The following is a 19,910-nucleotide window of genomic DNA, read 5'->3' as shown; positions in this document are numbered from 1 at the left end:
TTAGTCCGGATACTCTGCCCGAATACAGTCCAGTCACTTGGTGCCCAGAATCCATTGATCCAAGTTTCTTTAATATATTCCATTAGAATTTGAAGTGGTCCAGGAGGCACTCGTAATTCAATCTGTTCAAATGTTGTTTTTATGTGTTCTTCAGGGAGGAAAGGAAGTGCCATGAGCTGCCTTATGAAATCCTTAGTTGGGCGATGATTCATGTATGGTGCAGCCAGTCCTATTTCTTGGATTTTTCTCCAAATGGCTTGATTCCAATGGAACGAGCATCCTTGCAATTTTACCATCGGGAGTAATGTCCTGACAGCCGACCATACAGCAGCTTCAAAATCCAAAACCATTTCTCTACTTTGCACTCCTGTAGTATGTCTAAAATAGCCTTAAAAACTTTCTTGTAATCTTTTTTTCTTTTCCCCGACATGAGGGTAAATACTAGAGGTACTTGTTTTATATTTCCTTCGATTCCTTTCACAAATGCATGGATGCCAAATAATTGATAGAATGGCTTGCGCACTACACGAAATGTAGCATCCACGTACCACGTCCTTGCATTCTTGAGTAAAGCAAGTTGTTCAGAAGTAGCGAATACTAAGTGTCGGCCACCAGTTATAACAATATCCTTCTGAAGGAACTCTTTTGGGATGTAATTGTCATCCAATTCAAAGTTCAAATTATCTGGTTCATCAGGTCTGTCACCCTGTCTAAGGCGATTTAGAGACCGTGCTATATTAACTGTATTTAAACAGGCTGCATCATCCCCTTCTGTGGCAGTTATAGCACGATCCACTAAAGAAGAAGCGGATGAAAAAATGTTCACCTTCTCTTTGGCTAAGGCCTTTGCAGCAGCAATGACTTCAGCCTTAAAAGTAGCACCTTGTTGGGGTTCGTGAACATGATGATGAGATCCTCCGGTGAAAATGGAGCCATTCTGAAGGACAGTAGCAGGACATGTTAGCATCTTGTTTCTCACACTACAGCGCCAAGTTACTTTACCAGTTGGATTTTTCTTCTTCCCTGTGGCCTTTTGGTTATAGGTATAACCAAAGGAATCTACAAGGAGGGCATTTCCTCTTCTCGTACCACCTTCAATGATCTTATAGAGGTTTATAAATTCAGCCCCTATACCTGGAACTTCATCAATAATGTCATCAGGTAGAATACTTTCTTAATACCTTAGAAAAGGGAAAACAAATTTGAATATTATAAACCTATCTTTTTTTTAGTTACTCCTCAATTAAGCAGCATTTTCTCTTAGTTGTTCCGAGAAAACGGTTTTGCGAACTGCTTCGTGCGAACAGGACGGGAACGTTGGCTCGGAACTAAGTGTATGATTGCTAGTGATCGTGATAATATCATCTATTATTCTCTAATAAACAGAGAGAGAGAGAGAGAGAGAGAGAGACCACATGTCAATTTCTCTCTCTCTCTGTGAGGCCTGGATGAAATATTCAGGAGGAGTTGGACTCAGACAAACAACACAAATATACAAACAAGTGTCTTATTGAATTCTTTAGAAATATACATAGACAACATATGATTTATACACTTTTGGTAATATATACATTTATGATTCTATATTCCTTTCCTTGGTCATGAAATGACACGTGGTTTCTCTCTCTCACTGTAGTTCTTATATTTAAGTTAACATCTTGGGAGGCCGTAGTGCCTGGGGCCGCAGTGACTAGGGTTGACGGTGAGAGAGGCCGTAGTGACTAGGGCCGTAGTGACTAGGGCCGAAGTGACTGGGGCCGTAGTGGTTGAGGGCTGTAGTGACTGGTTCCCCTGCAAATCATTACTTGTGTCCTACATTTCCCACTGTCAAATGCAAACCAACCTCCGAGATGTAAATTCTGTCAGCATGTAAGACATTACTGTTAGATCAACATTTATGTTTGACCTTTTCATGATGGGTGGCCATATATTTACCTAATGCCATTACAGCTCATTTGTGTTTTTTTTTACAAGTCAGGAAAAATGTGTAAAACAAATGCAATTATACAGAATGTCTATATATGAGGAGGTTCCATGACGCAATAAGACATCATGGGTTATGAGGGAAATATAACGATGATATGATATCGCATCATCTGGTGTGAATGAGTTAATGGATATTAGGGTAGAGTTCTTATATGCCATTATTTATTTTGGTAAATGTTTCTGAGATATTGGCATAGACCTTTCATGAAGTACTGGTTTTCTTTTTTTCATATATATATATATAATTGCGATTTGTATACTCTAGAAAAGAAACTAAATAGACAGGAGTTTGAAGACAAAGAAAATTGTAATCACAAATTAATATAATTTGTGTAGTTTATAGCTGTTTTATGACTGTAATAAGTTTTTGAGTTTGATATAAAAGGCATAGAAGAGAAAATTCACCTTAAAGCAATAATCGTCTTTTCCCTTCAGAATATGCCTTCAAGGCCATCAACCAGGGAGGACAGACGTCGGTGGCCTGCAAAGGCGAGGACACTGCCGTCTGCGTAACCCAGAAGAAGGTTCCAGTAAGTATTTTATTTTTTATGCAAGTTATTTTTGTTGTGATTATTGTTAGTGTTATCCCTTGTAATCATGTTATTTTTTATGTTCTCTTGTTATTACTGTTATTATTATTATCGTTTTAAGAGTCAACATAAAGTGCTAACTTAATATTTTATTTCAGTGACGAATATAGTTTTAGGGGAAGTGTGAATATTATGGATTGGTTTGGTTTAGTTTTCTTCAAAAATATTTACAATGCTAAATAAGAAGTTCATATATAAACTTGTCATATATATATATATTTATACCTTTTCTTCTATGATTTAAAGTTCAACTCTGTATTAGACAAAGGTAATGTAGCACAAACACTTTCCTATTTCTTCCAGGATAAGCTGATTGACCCAGTTACAGTGACCCACATGTACCAGCTGACGGAGAATGTCGGTTGCGTCATGACTGGCATGCAGCGTGAGTATCCCCTTGCTTGGCTTTTGTTTGCTCTGTCAACTTGCACATATCAAGGAATATGAAGGATGAAGGATGTCGGTTATTGGATTAGTATTGGGGAGAAAAAGTTTTTAGAATTGTTTTTTATGAGCTAAGTTACCTGTGATTATTGTTAGCTTATGTAATATACATAACTGTATATTGATGCTGATAATTTCTGATATTTTCCCCAAAGGAATGTTTTAACATCGGCTTTTTGTCTTACAGTACAATTTAGCATCTATAGTAGTTACTTCAAATAGATACTAAGGCTTACAGAAGAAAAACTTAAGAAATTCTGTTCATGTAAAGTAACACATTTATTCATTTCTTTCATGTACACTTTCTATAAAGGTATATCATGCAACGTTCTCTCTACAGCCGACAGTAGCTACCAGGTGATGGTGGCTCAGCATGAGGCCAACAACTACAAGTACAAGTACGGGTACGACATCCCAATTGATGTCCTCTGCCGACGCATTGCCGACATCAACCAGGTCTATACCCAGAATGCTGAAATGCGCCCCTTAGGATGCTGTAAGTACTTGGTCATCTGTATCTTCCCACTATCTGTCGGTAATTCTCTAGATATTTAAGGGGTTTTATATGAAATAGTGAAAAATTTACCTGTTGCCCCTTTTCATATTAGGGTATATTTGCCAGTCTGCAGAAATTCCATGTCCAGGGTTTTTATATGGTACACAGCTTTCTTTATTTTCAGCACATCCAATATTGTTTGTTTTAAATGTGCAGTGCATGACTCTTCTCTTTTCTTTTTGCAGGCATGATACTTATAGGCTATGATGATGAGCTTGGACCCTGTGTTTACAAGACGGATCCTGCAGGCTACTATTGCGGAAACCGTGCATGCTCTGCTGGCGTCAAACAGACAGAGGCTAACAGCTTTTTGGAAAAGAAGTAAGTGTGTTTATTAAGATATTAAGCTTCAGTATTTAGGAAGGTTGTATGAGAAAACCCACCCCACCCCTATCATCCATCTAGTTGTATATTCATTAGACTTGAATGTTGACAAGTACATCATTTGTATTGTAAATGCTTGATTGCTTAATCACAGACATCTTTTTTATTACAGATTGTCATACAGTCTTTATTAGAATTACATGATTTCCCTGCAATTCACTTATTCTTGTACGTTTGCATTCAGGTACCGCAAAAAGACAAATTACTCCCATGATGAGACCGTCCAGATGGCCATTACTTGCCTTATGACTGTCCTGTCAGCAGACTTCAAACCCACAGAAATTGAGGTCGCTGTTGTGTCAAAAGAGGAACCAAAGTTTAGGTAAGAAATATATATCGCTTCTTATTATAATTATCCTTTTTGTTGTCCAGAAAAGTTGGAATAGGATAGAAATAGATTGTAGTTAGAGATAGAGTATTGTCATCAATGTTTTTATTTGGATAACAAATATTCAGTGATTGTAAGTGATGTTGAGATGCTGGGCTCAAAGTAAATGTCATTTAAAACTTTTAAAAAGTTTAAAGTAAAATACAATTCAATGAAAAGGTTTACAAATTCAAAGTCTTCTCTGAACTTGTCTCTTCTAATACAAAGTCCAATTTTTAGTAAATGAGAGAGAGATATATAGATCAAAATAATGGTCCCCAGTTATTGAAACCACTTTCTAACTCCTTGCAGGACTTTGTCTGAGCAAGAAATCGACTACCACCTGAGTGCCATTGCCGAGAGAGACTAAGGAACCCTCGGCTGGTGCTCTTTTCTTTATTTTCTATGTAAGCTGTAAGGAACCATCACCCAAGAGAGCCTCTATCTGTAAGGATGTATACTGAGAATGTATTGGAACTTTGAGTCTAGAAGAAAAACTACCAGAAGAAAAGTCATACATTATATAAAGTGTATATTGAATCTTCATTTTGTATTTCAAATCAAAATGTAAATTTGTAAGATCTGTAAGTCTGTAAACAACAGGTGTCTCTTTGGGATTATAGTCTTTGCTGTTAATTTTCAAGTGATTTTCAAGTTTCATTGCCTTTGTTTTTATGCATTTATCAATCAATGTGCACCCAAAGTTGTTTATATTTTTCTTCTGACTGGAACAGTTCACATATAGTATCTTATTGAGAATCCTTCACAGAATAAAAGGAAGTTGTAGGACTTGTTTGTTTAAGTTGGCTTCAGGAAGGCTCCCAGCGACAGTGTGTGTAGTATGCTCTCAACCACTGCTTAACTTTTTATAAATGAAAATATTGTAATGGTACACTTGAATTAAAAGTACTTCAGAAATTCCTTTTGTTTGGTCATTGGTAACCTGCAGATTTTAAAACTTTGACTAACCTTGCAAATTGTGATTGTGATTCAAGAAGAATATCATTATTGTTAGTAACATCATCAAAGAACTTGTTATTAACTCAAGATTGGCTAAAAAGCAAAAGTATCACAATTTGCTTTTAAAGAAAATGTTAAAAGGAAAGCAAGAAACAGCAGTAAGTTTTCAAGAATATATTTGTGGTAATATGGATATTAGTATAATTTAGAGTGAAAATAACATTATCTTGTCAGTCAGTATAGTGACTAGAGATATATTATTCTGAATATAAACTTGTTTGTATATTGATGTGGTTTACAGAGTGTGAAAGTGTGTTTCCAGCATGCCCAGTAATTCTTTCGAGTCAACATGGGCTGGGAAAACTTGGAGCGCTTTCTGCACAATGATATAACTTGTCTGTAGATCTCCAGTCTGAAAAAAGTCAAAATAATTATTACTACATGTCCATAATTAGAGGATGATGATGTTTAATAGTCATTACACATACTTCATATATTTCTGCATATAAACTATCAGGGAGAGTATTTTTTTTTTTTATCTTATGATAGAAACAAAACTAAATTTCAGTTGGTCAATGAAACAAAATACTAAAAATAGACAAAGATAGCAAATATGTAATTGGAAGCAGGTTAGCCTACTGTACATGATAATTACAGGTTTCAGCCAATTTCACTTAAAGAACATTATGCTCTTTTAAACTATACAAAGTTTGTTATAAAAGTGTACTATTAGCCTTTAAAAGAACTCTATGTGCAGAAAGGATGGGAAATACATTTTATTTTACTTATTACTTTGAATTTTTTTTTTTTTTCATCTACTTACAATAATTATCTCGGCTCTAATTGTTTTAATGTGGACATTAATAATATGGACAATTTGGACACAAAAACGACATTGGCTGTGCTTCATCCAGTAAGCACACATAATTGAGATTGATAATTTAAAAGCTAATATGATCAAGATATAAATTCGCCATCATAGCTATAATTTCAAGTCTCCATGACGTACCTTGTGAGCAAGTTTAGAATGGTTAAAATGAGGCTGGAACATGTGAGGGGCTAAAGTAGCAGAGGTCATGAAGAAGGCACGAGCGGTATCGTAGTTCCCCCGTCGGTATTCCAAAACGCCAAGGTTATTGTAGGATTCGCCATGGTCGTTGTTGGCCACTAGAGACAGGCGGAAGCACTGGTAGGCTAGGTTGATATCACCAATTCCCTGGTGAATGCGTTATCAAATAAGAAGTCTAGATGTGAATGTTTATATGTATAATATTATGACATGCATACTTTCATTGTGTTCATTTGTGTAAACAATTTTCGTATATACAGGTACACAAAGCTAAGATTGTAAAAGACTTGGTAATTTAAAACAACAATTCATCATACATACTAATGCAATGTGGCCTAGGTTGTACCAAACGTCCGCAACGCTTTCGTCTGTTGCAAGGCTTAATGCCCGCTCAAAGCACGTGAGAGTCATGTCATATTGCTGGGCATAGAAGCAACACAAACCCAAGTTGTTGAATATTTCACAGTTATAGATACCCATCTGTAGTAGTCGCCTGGGAATGGAATTTTGTGATGGTGAGATAAATATGGAAAGCTGGGAAACATGGAAATAGTTTAGTTAAAGATATCAAGAAATTAAAAATATATCTGAAATTATTGCACTAACAGGGGTGTTGTCAGGGAGAGTGAAAAGCTTACCAAATATTTCTTAAAAGATACTTATATTTAGGAAGAAATTATTCCATAGCAAACATTTGTGCTATGTATATCCATAAAAAAATATTTTTAGGAACTATATTTGGCTTGATGACTGTCACTTAATATTTTTTTATAAACACACAAAACTTACCTGTAAAACCTCAAGGCTACCTCAGGCTGATCAGTGTAAAAGTGGTTGGTCCCGATACACGCGATGGCTTCAACATGAGTTGCATCATAATGCAAGACATCTTTGTAAAACTTTACTGCTTTTGTCAGGTCATGTAGCCCTTCATATATCCTTCATTGGGAAGGGAAACCAGAATATTGAAATTATTGTACATATACAACAGAAACAGACAAATCTATAACAAATCTGGTTTATCAATACACATTATTTTGCCACACTGATTTGCAAAAAGGAATCAAAGAATAATGTAATAGAACTCCCAAACCTTGCTATAGCAGTTAGTAAAGTTACTTCACCAGGGAATTTGTCAAGCCCACTCTTATAAATCTCAAGAGCTGCCATTGGCTGGTCTAAACGGATGTAGACTCGGCCAAGGAGGAGGAAGGTGTTAATATTATCTTGCTGTTGTAAGGCTGACTGGAACACATGTGAAGGAAATTCAGAGCTTGAAGCTAATCTCTGAACTGTAACTAGCATTGCTTGCTAAATCTAACATTACAATATGTGATCAGATATTAAAGAATATAGTTATTCAACATTCCTCAATAGATGTGCAGATAAAATGGAAGAAAACTCACTTTAAATTGTTTCTCAGCATCACGGAACAAACCAAGCCTGTAGTAGCAACGTCCGAGCTGCACTTTCCACCACCAATCCTTGAACTCTTGGGCTTGTGTGGCTTGTGCTGCCAAATCCAGTGCCTGTTAATGGGGAACAATTACTCATAAGTAAGGGTATCATAATCATGTATTAAACTTGAGATGTGACCTTTTCCAGCCTTTATTTGTAATATTTCAAAAATTAAGAAAGAAAAAGAAAAATGTGAGGAAACTGGACAACAGTTTTAGACATGAGTGATAGGAATACATTTAGTTACATACTTTAACTTTATCTGGGAAAAAAGGAATTCATATCTGTACTCACATGCCTCACATCATTTTCATGATAATAAATATACTCAAATAAAGCCTTTGCAATATTTGGTTGGCTTGCATATTTAGCAACATTCAGGCGAGCCAAGTTGATGAAAGGACCCTCTCCTGAAGGCAACATAGATGCTGTCCCGAGACGCACGTGCCTTCCTGAAATATTATGATGGTCTCTAGCAAAAGTAGCAGTAGGTGTATTCTTATTTCTAAGCTTATAAGAGAGTAGAAAGGAAAATTCAGATTAAAACAAAAATTGAAGCTCTTCAAGTTAAAGTAACAGATTCTGTTATAACTAAGGATATAGAATAGCATTTTGGAGAGTGGAAATTGAACCTGATGTATTCCTTCAGAAAACAATCACCATATGTTAAATTCTATAAACTGACATACATTATACTATTTAAAATAATCTGAAAATAACCTTAAAGTAACTTATATAGAAGGAGAATATATATATCTACACAAAATACTGGCATGCTATTTTTCAAAGTTCTACACAACACAAGCAACACGAACCAGAAGCTGCAGAGACAGGACGAGCCGTCTGGGCTGTCCTGGGGGTGCGTAAAGCCTGATCCATTGTGCCTGGCCTTCCCCCCTGTGACCCTGGGCGCACCACTCCACTCAGAGGCCGTCCTGACTGGGTGGAAGGCCTGCCGCATTGAAATAGACAGAACATATTAGACTTCTTGCTGATAAGTTATTATAAGTTACTATCCTTTTCATTAAATATCAAAGTGAAACAGAAAAAAGCATAAGAATATCACAAATTACTAAATGCATGATACCTACCTGAAAGCTTGAGAAGGTCCACCGTGACCACCAGCAGAAGATGGTGGAGCAGTGCGAAGAGATGTCCCCGGTCGTGCCACTGAAGCGATGGTGTTGTCATCCATTAATACATCTGCTAATCCTTCCTCTTCTCCATCGCACTCGTCCACCCAGACTTGTTCGGTTAAAGCGCGTGTCTTTAAACTCCATACTGCCTGGAATAAAGATTTTTAAAAATTTATTAAGTTTTCTTTTTTTTTCTACTAGACCTAGATGAATCAAGTTTGGAATAGATTTTATTTAACCTTGATGGATCATATAGTATTATGTTCTGAAGTCATATGATGTTCTGACATTGTATTTTACTTTGATTTTCAGGTTTTTCTTTGCTATATATTCTTTAGGTTAGTAATTATGCCAATTAAAGACATATTATATATGAAATTACATTCATTATTGTGAATTTCATTACAGATAGGTTATCACTGACAATATATTTTTTATAATACATATATTTATTACCAGAATAACATAAATCACAAATGATTTTTTTCTTCTTCCAAACAACAGAAAATTATTAGCAAAGAACTTAATAAATAACTTAAAGAATAAATCACTGAGAGAAATTAAACATGAACATCAAAATCGAACATTATATATATACACCGCAACTGATAAAGTTAACTATCTTGTGATATATATTCTCACCTGATCATACGGGTTAGTAGTTAGTAAATTCGTACATATTTCAATACACTTTTCAAATTTCCTTCTTCTAAAGGCACTCAACGCCAAAAATAATGGATCCATAATGTGTGCGGAAGAGCAGCTAAACGTCAAGGTGCATTTTCACTCTAGGTATTTGTTTACGCTGGTTGCCATGGTAACGGGAATTCATTCACAAAATGCGATAAATGCATTTTAATTCTCAAGTACATACATATATTTGTAAGAAAAAGAAAAAAAAATGTTAGATAATTATGTAGTGTTAAAAATGTTGTATGTCATGCTATTTAAGAGGAAAAGAAAATAGGGTAAAAATACAGGATTTTTTGGAATTACTATTTGAAGCTCGTTTATGGTAGACTATAGTATTTTGTAGCTGAAAAATCTTATAGAAATAATCATGATCATGGTTCTTGAGATAATCAACCGAAATCGTAAATAAAATTATTGGTGAAAGGGGATTCTAAAAACTTTTAAAATATTTTCGTGGCGGTTCTCTTCGTCACTCATTTTGTATTTCTAATTTTTCACTTACCATCATCAGCAACTTTGATTTTATAATCTGTGGGTCTGAGAATACAATATGTACTTTTGTATCAGTAAATAAGCACTGTGAAAATGAGTAAATAACATCACAAATAAAACAAAAAACTAAATTTAAAAAATTCATACCACATAGACACGCAAAAAAAAAAAATCAAATTAATCAAATATCCTGAAAATATAACCTAAAAAAAAAGAACTAAGTAGAAAAGATATTACTAAAATAGAAAAGATATTACTAAAATAGAAAAGATATTACTAAATAGAAAAGATATTACTAAAATAGAAAAAATATTGCTGAAATAGAAAAGATATTATTAAAATAGAAAAAATATTACCAAACTAGAAAAGATATTAGGTTCGTAGTCCTTCGGTTGTCAAACATCAACAATGGCGGAACAGGCAGAGGCAATGCGGGCGACTGTGGCTTCAATGCTCAGGGGAATTGAGAGGTAAGACAGTATTTATGTGAGTGTAAAGGTTATAAGAGATGGATTCCATTCTATTGGGAAGTAATTTTGGCGGAGAAAAGCGGCAGGAATCGGTAATATCTTCGGTGTAATGTTGGCCTACCAGATGTCTTCCCGGCGTGAGCTTTTGTTCGGATTTATGATTAATTTGTGGTGTTGTTTTTGGATAGAGGGATTTAATTTTTTAGATTTCGAGGGTTGAATGGGTTGGAAATGTATCTTATGAGCCTCCATTACCGTTACTAACAATATTATTACTTGTGGTTTCTATAGGATTGGGCTGCCCGGGCAACCTGTAGTAGTTTCACATAGAGCTAACCTTCGTAATTATCCAGAGTAGGATTAGAGACCGGCAATGGTTTTGTAAACAGGTCTGGTTGGTATTCAGAAAGTGGTACTGATGGATTCCTCTCACCTTCTAGTACTTGTGTGATAGTGGATATAGTTTGCCATTCCTTGCCCCATACCCCCCAATCTGGGCACCAATTGCTGGGAGACTAGAAGAATATCAGGGAAATTTTGGGGCTAATATATGGTAAATTTTTCGAATAACGCCACGGTATGAAATACCATAAAAGGGGTATTGAGGGATTTCTCTCAACGTCTACTGTTCGTATATAGTGGAAATAATGCGCGATTCCACTCCTGGACCCCACAATCTGAGTCCTGATAATAGGGGAGGGCATGAAGTAGATCAGGGAAATTGAGGGGTAAAATATGAATTCTGGCCATATTTCACTTGTAAAATCTTAACCCAATTACCTACCTAACTTAGCCTAGTTTTGGACCCCCCCTCTCTAAGGCACTTTGTGCTACCTCGTGCTACTTCGGTACATATTTCGTATGCAAAAAATTAACCCAATTACCTACCTCACTTTACCTAGTTTTGAAGTCGGCCTTTGCCAAGAGGGAGCTATGCCCCCCTGTGGACCTCCCCTATTCAGAGCACTTCTTGATACTTGTGATGTGTAATTAGTTCTGTAGATGAAAATGCTGGGACCACGAATAACCTTCACACTACGGCATGATGACAGTAACTGAGTCTTCGTCTCATATATTCCTCAGGATAGGAAACTAGGACTGATAATGACACGACCACTCAATAGAGGGCACTCTATAATTATATTGTAAACAATGGGGAATATTGCACCATCTATTGAGAGAACATAACAGCGCATACAGATAATTAATTGGGGGTTTCCAGTCCACAGCTTGTTGCTAGTCGTAAATACATAAACACATCCTTGTTTGAATTTCAGGGTGAGGATGGTGTTTTTCGGGGTATTTTGCACAAGGTATGTTGCATGAAGTGCCCTAGGAAGGGGGGGTCAAGGGGGGGAATGAAGCTCCCCCTTGGCTAGGGCTTAATTCAAAACTAGGCAAAGTTAGGTAGGTAAGCCCCGAAGTAGGACGAGGTAGTACAAAGTGTCTTTGAAAAAGAGACCCAGATTGTGAGGTCCAGGGTGGAATCTAAGCGACCCAGATTGTGGAATCCAGGGGTGGAATTGCACATTATTTCCACTATATATGAACAGTAGAGGTTGAAAGGAATCCATCGATACCATTTTTATGGTATTTTGTAATGCGGCGTTATTCGGAAAATTTACCTAATTTATGATTAAATTGCATTGATATATGCCACAAATGTATCTGTCTCCTGTAATGTATAAATGTAAAGAATGTGTTTTCTTTAGGCTTTACTCACTGGCATGGTGTACTGTATGCAAGGTGATTGTGGTTGTCTCTGCGTCTACATCATGCCATGAAGTGACTTTTGGCGAGAATTTTGTATGTGCGATCTTCTGGGCATTTATCATTGACAAAATCGTAACCCAGCGACCTATCTATTCTTACCTTGTTTTGAGGTTTTCCTCTATCGGAAGAGGGTTTTTCCCCCTTCCTGGACCCCTTCCTTTTTCAGAACACTTAGTGCTACTTACCCCAAGTTCATTCATGCCCTCCCCTACAATCGGAACTCAGATTATATCCACTATATATGATTAGTAGAAAGTGAGAGAAATCCATTGGTATCAGTATCATGGTATATAGTGACATTGGTACTTTTCTGAATATTGATCTTATCTCTTATAATTATATTGGTCGAGTCCTATCCAAAGCCATTTGTTGTGATCTCGGATAGACTGCCGTGTGTGGCAGTTCCTGACGAGATCTTAAGTGGATACAAACAAAAGGTCAAGTGCATTTTTTCCAGTCTTTGCACTTTAGTTGTCCACTGTAAATATGAAGACATTGTTGGTTTAGTGTGGCAGAAGAGCCGTCTGATAGCTCAGTGGTAGCGTGTCGACTTCAGATCTCCCATGGTCAGCAGATCGAGTCCCGCCCAAACTCATGAGTTTCCACTGTCACCTGGCGGTTACTGCCTTAGCTGGGCACTGCGTTGGGTAAGGAAGGACCAAGCTCAGATCAAGTCACCACTCGTTGGCACATTCTCTCACGAGTCAGCACACGCTGGCACATGCGGGCTCGCCTCGGCGCATACAAGCCCGGCGTAGCATCTGCTCCGCAAATCTGGCTTATCCTTATTCCTTACGTGGCAGAAGTATTCATTTTTGTTTTACACTTATCACTGTATTGTGAAATAGAATATAATTACAACAGAATGCATCATATCCCAAGTTTTAAACTCAATTTCATAAATTTATTGTTATTGGTGATAAATATAACTATGAAACCCAAGTTGTGGCTGCATTGGAGTTTTAAGGAGAAAATCTGAGGTGTGCAATGATATGGAAGTGTACTTGTTATACTCTGCAGTCTGGGCCTATAATCTGAAATTTAGCTTAATAATGGCACACTATAAGTGATTGCATTGGCTTTTGTGCTTCACGCTTCAACAAAGGCCAACAAACCTCAGCCAATTATATTCTAGCTAGCTAGAGCTTAAACTGGCTTCTTATTTGATTATAAATCAGCAGGGAGGTCTAGATCTATTGTATCAGAAAAAATGTGATGGAGGTTTGTTTGTGCTGCCTGATTATTGATGGAGTGTGGGAACCCTGCTAAATGGTGCAAAGCCTTTGGAAAACATTTATCCAGAACAGGACTGCATCAGCCTATGCCATGATCTTTGTTTTTTATGCTTTATGAAAGACCAACAAATCTTCTGTACATTTATTTTGGCAAGATGCAGCACGGACATGTAATGTATTTGATGATAGATTACCAGAGGGCTATAAGTTGGTGCTGGAATATATGGTGTCTGATGTCCTTTGATGGAGTATGAAAAAAGTGATAACATTGTTAGATGCAAGCATTGCATCTTTTAAATGATAATTGAAAGTTTACCTATATTACACGGTTGTTATGGTTTTACTTTTATAAACCTAGTAGTGTTTTATGCATTATTTATATCTGTTACATTAGTTTTTGGTAAATTTTTGTCAGCAAACATAACTTTAAGCAAAATAAGCAGTATATGGAATCAATAAATCAACAAGTTCTTAGCCAATTTTTATTTGTGATATTTTCATAAGAAGTTGCAAATAGAGATGATATTTGAAATAAATAATAATAGTGGTGGTGTCCAGCATTTTCCATGTAATCTGCGCCTCAAGTTATCTGGCAGAGGTCGACATACATCCACCACATGTATTCTAGTAAGATGAAGCTTGAACTGTTTAAATGTGAAAGGTGTTTTGATACACAAAGCTATAATAAGATAAGTCAAATGTTTTAATTGGCTGGTTGAATTATAGCATGACAATTGATTAGGTACCTTATATGGAATTAGGTATCTTATATCTCATATCTGCGTACTTTTTACCTTGTGGGTAGTGAGGTGAACTTCAAAAGAGCTGACCTAGTTTATCTCTATCTCAGTGTAAATAAATGCCTGACCTACTGTACCAGCAATATTGGCGGTTATCATCAAGGAAGGTGTGAAGTATGCCTAGGAAATTGTGGAATAGAATTGTTGAAGTTATAATAATGGTAGATGTTATCAAATCACAGTGGCTTTCACAATGGGTCTTTTATATTGTAATTATATTGACTGTGCTCTTTTCAAATCATCTTGGAAAGCCTGCATTTTGAAGTTGAATCTAATGTGATTTGAGATGGAGAGCCTGCAGTATGAAATTGCATTTAATATTAGCACAGAGTAATAGCATCATTCTGAAAATATATAATAAAGGAAGTAGAAGGCTTCTGGAGCCAAGAAGTATTTCAGAGCACAGATCATTTAGGTAAAATACATTAACATTATCATGCTGTGAATGCATCCAGTGCTCATACTTCATCAGTATTTTAGGTGTTAAAATTCCACTAAGCTATTTTCATGCGGAGTGGAACCAGAGGCTTTGCTAAGTAATTGTGCAGTATATATCTTCTATTCGATGTAGAGCTAATAAGGAAACCACCTCCTCCTTTCTCTTCATATAATGATTATGGAAGTCATGGCCTTTGCGATTCCACCACATAAGAAAGGCACTTTAACCCGTTGCCGACAGGGGATAGATTTGCTTACACTGTCTCCAGGATGGGTTTTATTTCTTAGCAAGGCAGCTTCTGCAACATATTTTGATTTTTCCCACTCCCTGTTAGTCCCTCATTGTAGAGCTAGAGCCATTTTTGTATTTTTTTTTTTTTTTTTTTGTGTTTTAGTGTTTTTAGAAATTTATATTTGTCATATCACAGGCTCCATCAATTCTGCAGTTGACTAAAATTGTAGGTCACAGTCCATATCAACTCATTTTTTTTTTCTTTATACTCAATGTGATAAAAGTATTGCTGTTTTAGGGGAGGACAAAAAGCAACTTTATTTTTCCGCATTTGTGTGCTGTCACAAACGAACATGAAACTTATAACCATCCAAAATGAAGAAGTAGGGAAGAGGAAGGAAATTTGTGTTTTTGACAGTGAGTTCCACAATAAAAGGCATCCATACTGGCACAGGGGCACATTGTATGCATTGGGCATGGTGTGAGTCACCTTCCTTCTCTTGTTCTGCCTGCACATCTTTCATCTGCGGTACTTTAGAGCAAGAGGTCGGGAACTTGCTATGTGCAATCACACTATAGAGATAGTGCTTGCTAGAGACCGTAGATGGGTGCCATTCAAGGCTCTCTCCTGCTGGTGCTAGAAGAAAGTGGTGCCATCTAGGTTTTGGTAGTGAGTTGAAACCCATTTTGCTTAGTATTATTTCAGTTATAATAATTTTGACTGCAATTATCAACATCACTCACTCATTACTTATAGTACAGTAAAATAACATAGTGATCCAAAATCCCCGAATGCCATGACGCCCATTGTCAGGCAAGAGGTCCTGCGTCATGTATGACAAAAAACACGTCATCCGTCGTTAACGGGTTAAAGTCGAGAAAAAGACACAATTGACATACTTTCACTTGTATATTATTTTCCTCCCTTCTTTCTCTGTGTTCTTCCCTCTGTAGGTAGGGAATGTACATAAAGTTGAAATTTTTATTGTTATTATTATTATTTTATTGTCTGCATACTCCATTTACTAATATCATTTCCATTTTCCTCCTCTCTCCAGATACAACCCTGAAAACATCTCAACCCTGGAGAGATATGTGGAGCTACAGGCGCGTGAGAACACCTACGACCTGGAGGCCAACCTGGCCCTGCTGAAGCTCTACCAGTTCAACCCTGGCACCTACCAGCTGACTGTTGCCTGCCAGATCCTCATGAAGGCCCTCACTAACCTGCCCCACACAGACTTCGTTCTGTGCAAGTGCCTTCTCGGCCAGGACCAGGTGCGTGTTGAGCTGTATTTTCTTTTGTTAGGTATTGGAGGCTGGAATGTGATGTGTCAGATTTGATGGTGTGCGAATGGTTTGATGGGTGTTTTTATAATCTGTTTTTTATATGTTCTTGTAGAACTGGAGTGATTGTATGTATTTGGGATGTTCATGTATATGTATATTATTGTTGTTGTTGTCATTACCATTATAATTGTTGATGTTATTTGTTTTTATTTATGTAGGAATTTTATATTATTCATTATATTATGTTGTTTTGACAAAAGCTATATAACTTTAATAACTAACACTGATCAAGATTTTCCTGTACATCATAAAGAACTCCTCCAATTATTTATACCCTTATGGACATAAAACAATTAAACAATTTCCTCTCAGACATAAAACTCCGAGTGGGAATTAGAATAGAGATACCACACATTTTCTCTTCATACGACACTAACTTTACTTTCTTTCCCTCTTGCCAGATGGAGGACGATAATATCAAGCGCATCATGTACCTCCACGACCTGCTGGAGATGTGTCAGTTCCGCACTTTCTGGGAGGAGAAGCACCAGTATGCTGATCTGGTGGGTGTCAAAGCGAGGCTGTGCCGAGATTTTTTTTTTCCTGATTAGTTTTAGATTATAAGCATTATTTTTAGAGTGGCTGTTCTTACCTGATGTGTTATTATTATTAGTATTTTTTTTTCTCCTACTACCCTCTTTCTCCTTCTCCTTCTCCTTTTTTGTTTCCTTCTCCTTCACCTTTTCCATCTCCTCCTTCTTTTCCTTCTTCTCTTTCATCTGTTCCATCACCTTCTCCTCCTCCTTCTACTTTTTCTTCTTCTTCTTCTTCACCTCCTCCTTCTTGTCCTTTTTCTTCTCCTACTCCTACTCCTCTTTCTCCTTTACCTTCTCCTTCTTCTCCCCCCTCCTCCCCCCTCCCCCTTTTCCTCCTCCCCCTCCTCTTCTTCCTCCCTTCTGCTCCTCCTCCCCCTCCTCTTCTTCCTCCCTTCTGCTCCTCCTCCCCCTCCTCTTCTTCCTCCCTTCTGCTCCTCCTCCCCCTCCTCTTCTTCCTCCCTTCTGCTCCTCCTCCTCCCTTCTGCTGCTCCTCCTCCTCCTCCTCCTCCTCCTCCTCCTCCTCCTCTTTCTCCTCCTTCTTCTCTTCTTATTCTTTCTCCTCTTTCTCTTTCTCTTTTCCTTCTCTTCTTATTCTTCCTTCTCTTTTGCTTCCTCTTCTCCTCCTCCTCCTTATTCTCCTCCTCCTCCTCCTCCTCCTCCTCCTTCCCTTATTTTTCTCCTCTTTCTCTTCCTCTTCTCCTCCTCCTCCTCCTCCTCCTCCTCCTCCTCCTCCTCCTCCCCCCACTCCCCCTTTTCCTCCCCTCCTCCTCCCCCTCCCCCTCCCCCCCTCCTCCCCCCCTCCTCCTCTTCCCGCTCACCCTTTTCCTCTCCTCCTCTTCCTGCTTCCCCTTTTCCTCCCTTCCTCCTCCCACTCCCTCTTCCCCCCCCTCCTCTTCCCCTCCCCCTTTTCCTCCCCCTCCTCCCTTCTCTTCCTTTTTATTCTCCTCCTCCTCCTCCTCCTCCTCCTCCCCCTTTTCCTCCTCCTCCTCCTCCTCCCACCTCTCCTTTTTCTCCACCTCCTCCCCCCACTCCACTTTTTCCTCCCATTATCATCATCCTTCTTTTCCTCTTACTCCTTCTCCTCTTCCTTTTTCTTTTTTTCTCCTCCTCCTACTCTTCCTCCCTTCTCCTCCTTCTCTTCCTCCCTTCTCCTCTTCTTCTTCTTCCCTTCTCCTCTTCTTCTTCCTCCCTTCTCCTCCTCCTCCTTCTCTTATTTTTTCTCCTCTTTCTCTTCCTCCCTTCTCCTCTTCTTCTTCCTCCCTTCTCCTCCTCTTGTTTTTTCTCCTTTCTCTTCCTCTTCCTCCTTCTTCTCTTCCTCCTCCTCCTTCTCATTCTCCTCCTCCTTCTCATTCTCCTCCTCCTCCCACTCCCCCTTCCCCCCTCCTCCTCCTCCTCCTCCTCCTCCTCCCCAGCCAGCATGTCTTCCTATTACATCCTCTCCCTCCCTCCCTCATTTCATCTCTCCTCCTCCTCCTTTCCTCTGTTTTATCCTTTTATTGTTTCTACTACTCCTTCGTAGTATTTTAATCTACTTATTCAGTGCTATATCATTTTACGCGTTCAACACTCATATCATTCAGTACTAATTGACCGAATTCTGCCCTGTAGGTGACTGGAGTGAAGGATTTCAGCGACAGCATTCGCAAGTACATTTGCCACGTCATCGGCATTACGTACCAGCACATTGAGAAGCATGTTCTGGCCCAGCTGCTTGGCAATATTGACGGTACATTGCTGTGAATTTTTAACTTTTTTTTGCTTTATATAGCTATGTTTGTGCTAAATAAAATACGTTGTTTTATTTTATTTTTAGCGTTTGGGGGAGGTTTTTCTACTTTTTTTCTGGTTATTTGATATATCTTAATTATTTTAAAGTAGACTATACTGATAGAATGTATAGCAATAATTTCTTTAAATTTTTATATTGGGCCAGGGATAGTTTGCCTTTGATGAATGTTTATTTGTGTCCACATGTAGTAAATTAAAACTTAAAGTGGACTGCATAATTCTTTTCCATTAAGTCTTAACTGTATTTATAGGAAAAAGAACAGTAGTGTGTCTTCAAACTTTAAATAGGGCCAGGAATAGTTTTCCTTTGATGAATATGTTTTTATTATTTGTGTCCACATGTTGTAAACAACTTAAAGTGGACTGCATAATTCTTTTCCACTAAGTCTTAATTGTATTTATAGGAAAAAGAACAGTGGTGCATGTTGGTTATTATTATTATTTTTTTTTTCTGAAAACTGTTACAATTTCATTAACTACGTATGTACAATCTCAATCTCAATTAACCTCGAATTCTCCTCTCCTCTCCCGTGTACAGAGTCGAACCTTCAAGTGTGGATGAATAAGTACGGCTGGAAGGAAGTGGAGAGCGATCTGGTCCTCGTTGCCAACCAAGAGGAGACTGTCAAGACCAAGAACATTACGGAAAAGATCGAGTTCGATTCCGTGGCTGGCATTATGGCCGCCTGTAGATAAGAAATGCGAAATAAAAGAAATAAAAGAGGAAGGAAACTTTTTGTTACAGTGAACATTCTGATTGAATAATAAAAACTATTATCATTTAAGATTTTTTTTTCTTCTTCAGGGCAGATATTGGTTATGCTTTGCTTTGCTTTACCCATCAACACTTGGAAGATAAAGAGAGAGGTTCTTTAGAAATAAGTAATTTGCAAAGACAAAAGATTCTTGTGTCTGTCTGCCTTTCTTATCACACACTGTGCCACACACATGGGCACACAAATTCACACACACACACACACTCACACTCACACTCACACTCACACTCACACTCACACTCACACTCACACTCTCACTCTCACTCTCACTCTCACTCTCACTCTCACTCTCACTCTCACTCTCTCACTCTCACTCTCACTCTCACTCTCACTCTCACTCTCTCTCTCTCTCTCTCTCTCTCTCTCTCTCTCTCTCT

General features: G+C 37.8%; 3 protein-coding genes across 3 annotated transcripts in view; 2 read left to right on the top strand and 1 right to left on the bottom strand.

Moving 5' to 3' along the window:
* Positions 1 to 5,245, top strand: part of LOC122258494 (proteasome subunit alpha type-6) — a 6,836-nt gene extending 1,591 nt beyond the window's left edge. Inside the window, exons 2-7 of the mRNA XM_043024484.2 lie at positions 2,422 to 2,516; positions 2,880 to 2,961; positions 3,361 to 3,516; positions 3,762 to 3,897; positions 4,145 to 4,282; positions 4,640 to 5,245. Of these exons, the coding sequence (XP_042880418.1) occupies positions 2,422 to 2,516; positions 2,880 to 2,961; positions 3,361 to 3,516; positions 3,762 to 3,897; positions 4,145 to 4,282; positions 4,640 to 4,697 (665 nt within the window). The 3' untranslated portion in view covers positions 4,698 to 5,245. The remainder of the gene's footprint in view (positions 1 to 2,421; positions 2,517 to 2,879; positions 2,962 to 3,360; positions 3,517 to 3,761; positions 3,898 to 4,144; positions 4,283 to 4,639) is intronic.
* Positions 4,638 to 9,768, bottom strand: BBS8 (tetratricopeptide repeat protein 8). Its single transcript, XM_043024483.2, has 10 exons — positions 9,593 to 9,768; positions 8,906 to 9,099; positions 8,630 to 8,766; positions 8,109 to 8,266; positions 7,763 to 7,885; positions 7,450 to 7,601; positions 7,146 to 7,295; positions 6,678 to 6,849; positions 6,297 to 6,503; positions 4,638 to 5,699 (listed from the first exon to the last, which is right to left on the bottom strand). The coding sequence occupies exons 1-10, from the start codon at positions 9,692 to 9,694 to the stop codon at positions 5,583 to 5,585; spliced, it is 1,512 nt and encodes a 503-aa protein (XP_042880417.1). The 5' UTR covers positions 9,695 to 9,768; the 3' UTR covers positions 4,638 to 5,582.
* Positions 9,769 to 10,532: 764 nt separating this feature from the next.
* eIF3k (eukaryotic translation initiation factor 3 subunit k) lies at positions 10,533 to 19,542 on the top strand. The gene is made up of 5 exons (XM_043024482.2): positions 10,533 to 10,605; positions 16,142 to 16,361; positions 16,835 to 16,936; positions 18,578 to 18,695; positions 19,296 to 19,542. The coding sequence occupies exons 1-5, from the start codon at positions 10,544 to 10,546 to the stop codon at positions 19,451 to 19,453; spliced, it is 660 nt and encodes a 219-aa protein (XP_042880416.1). The 5' UTR covers positions 10,533 to 10,543; the 3' UTR covers positions 19,454 to 19,542.
* The last annotated feature ends 368 nt before the right edge of the window (positions 19,543 to 19,910 follow it).

This window comes from Penaeus japonicus, unplaced genomic scaffold (genome assembly GCF_977035675.1).
Source record: "Penaeus japonicus unplaced genomic scaffold, GWHDUDI00000001_assembly GWHDUDI00000025, whole genome shotgun sequence".
NCBI lineage: Eukaryota > Metazoa > Arthropoda > Malacostraca > Decapoda > Penaeidae > Penaeus > Penaeus japonicus.
This window is presented reverse-complemented; position numbering and strand designations above follow the sequence as displayed.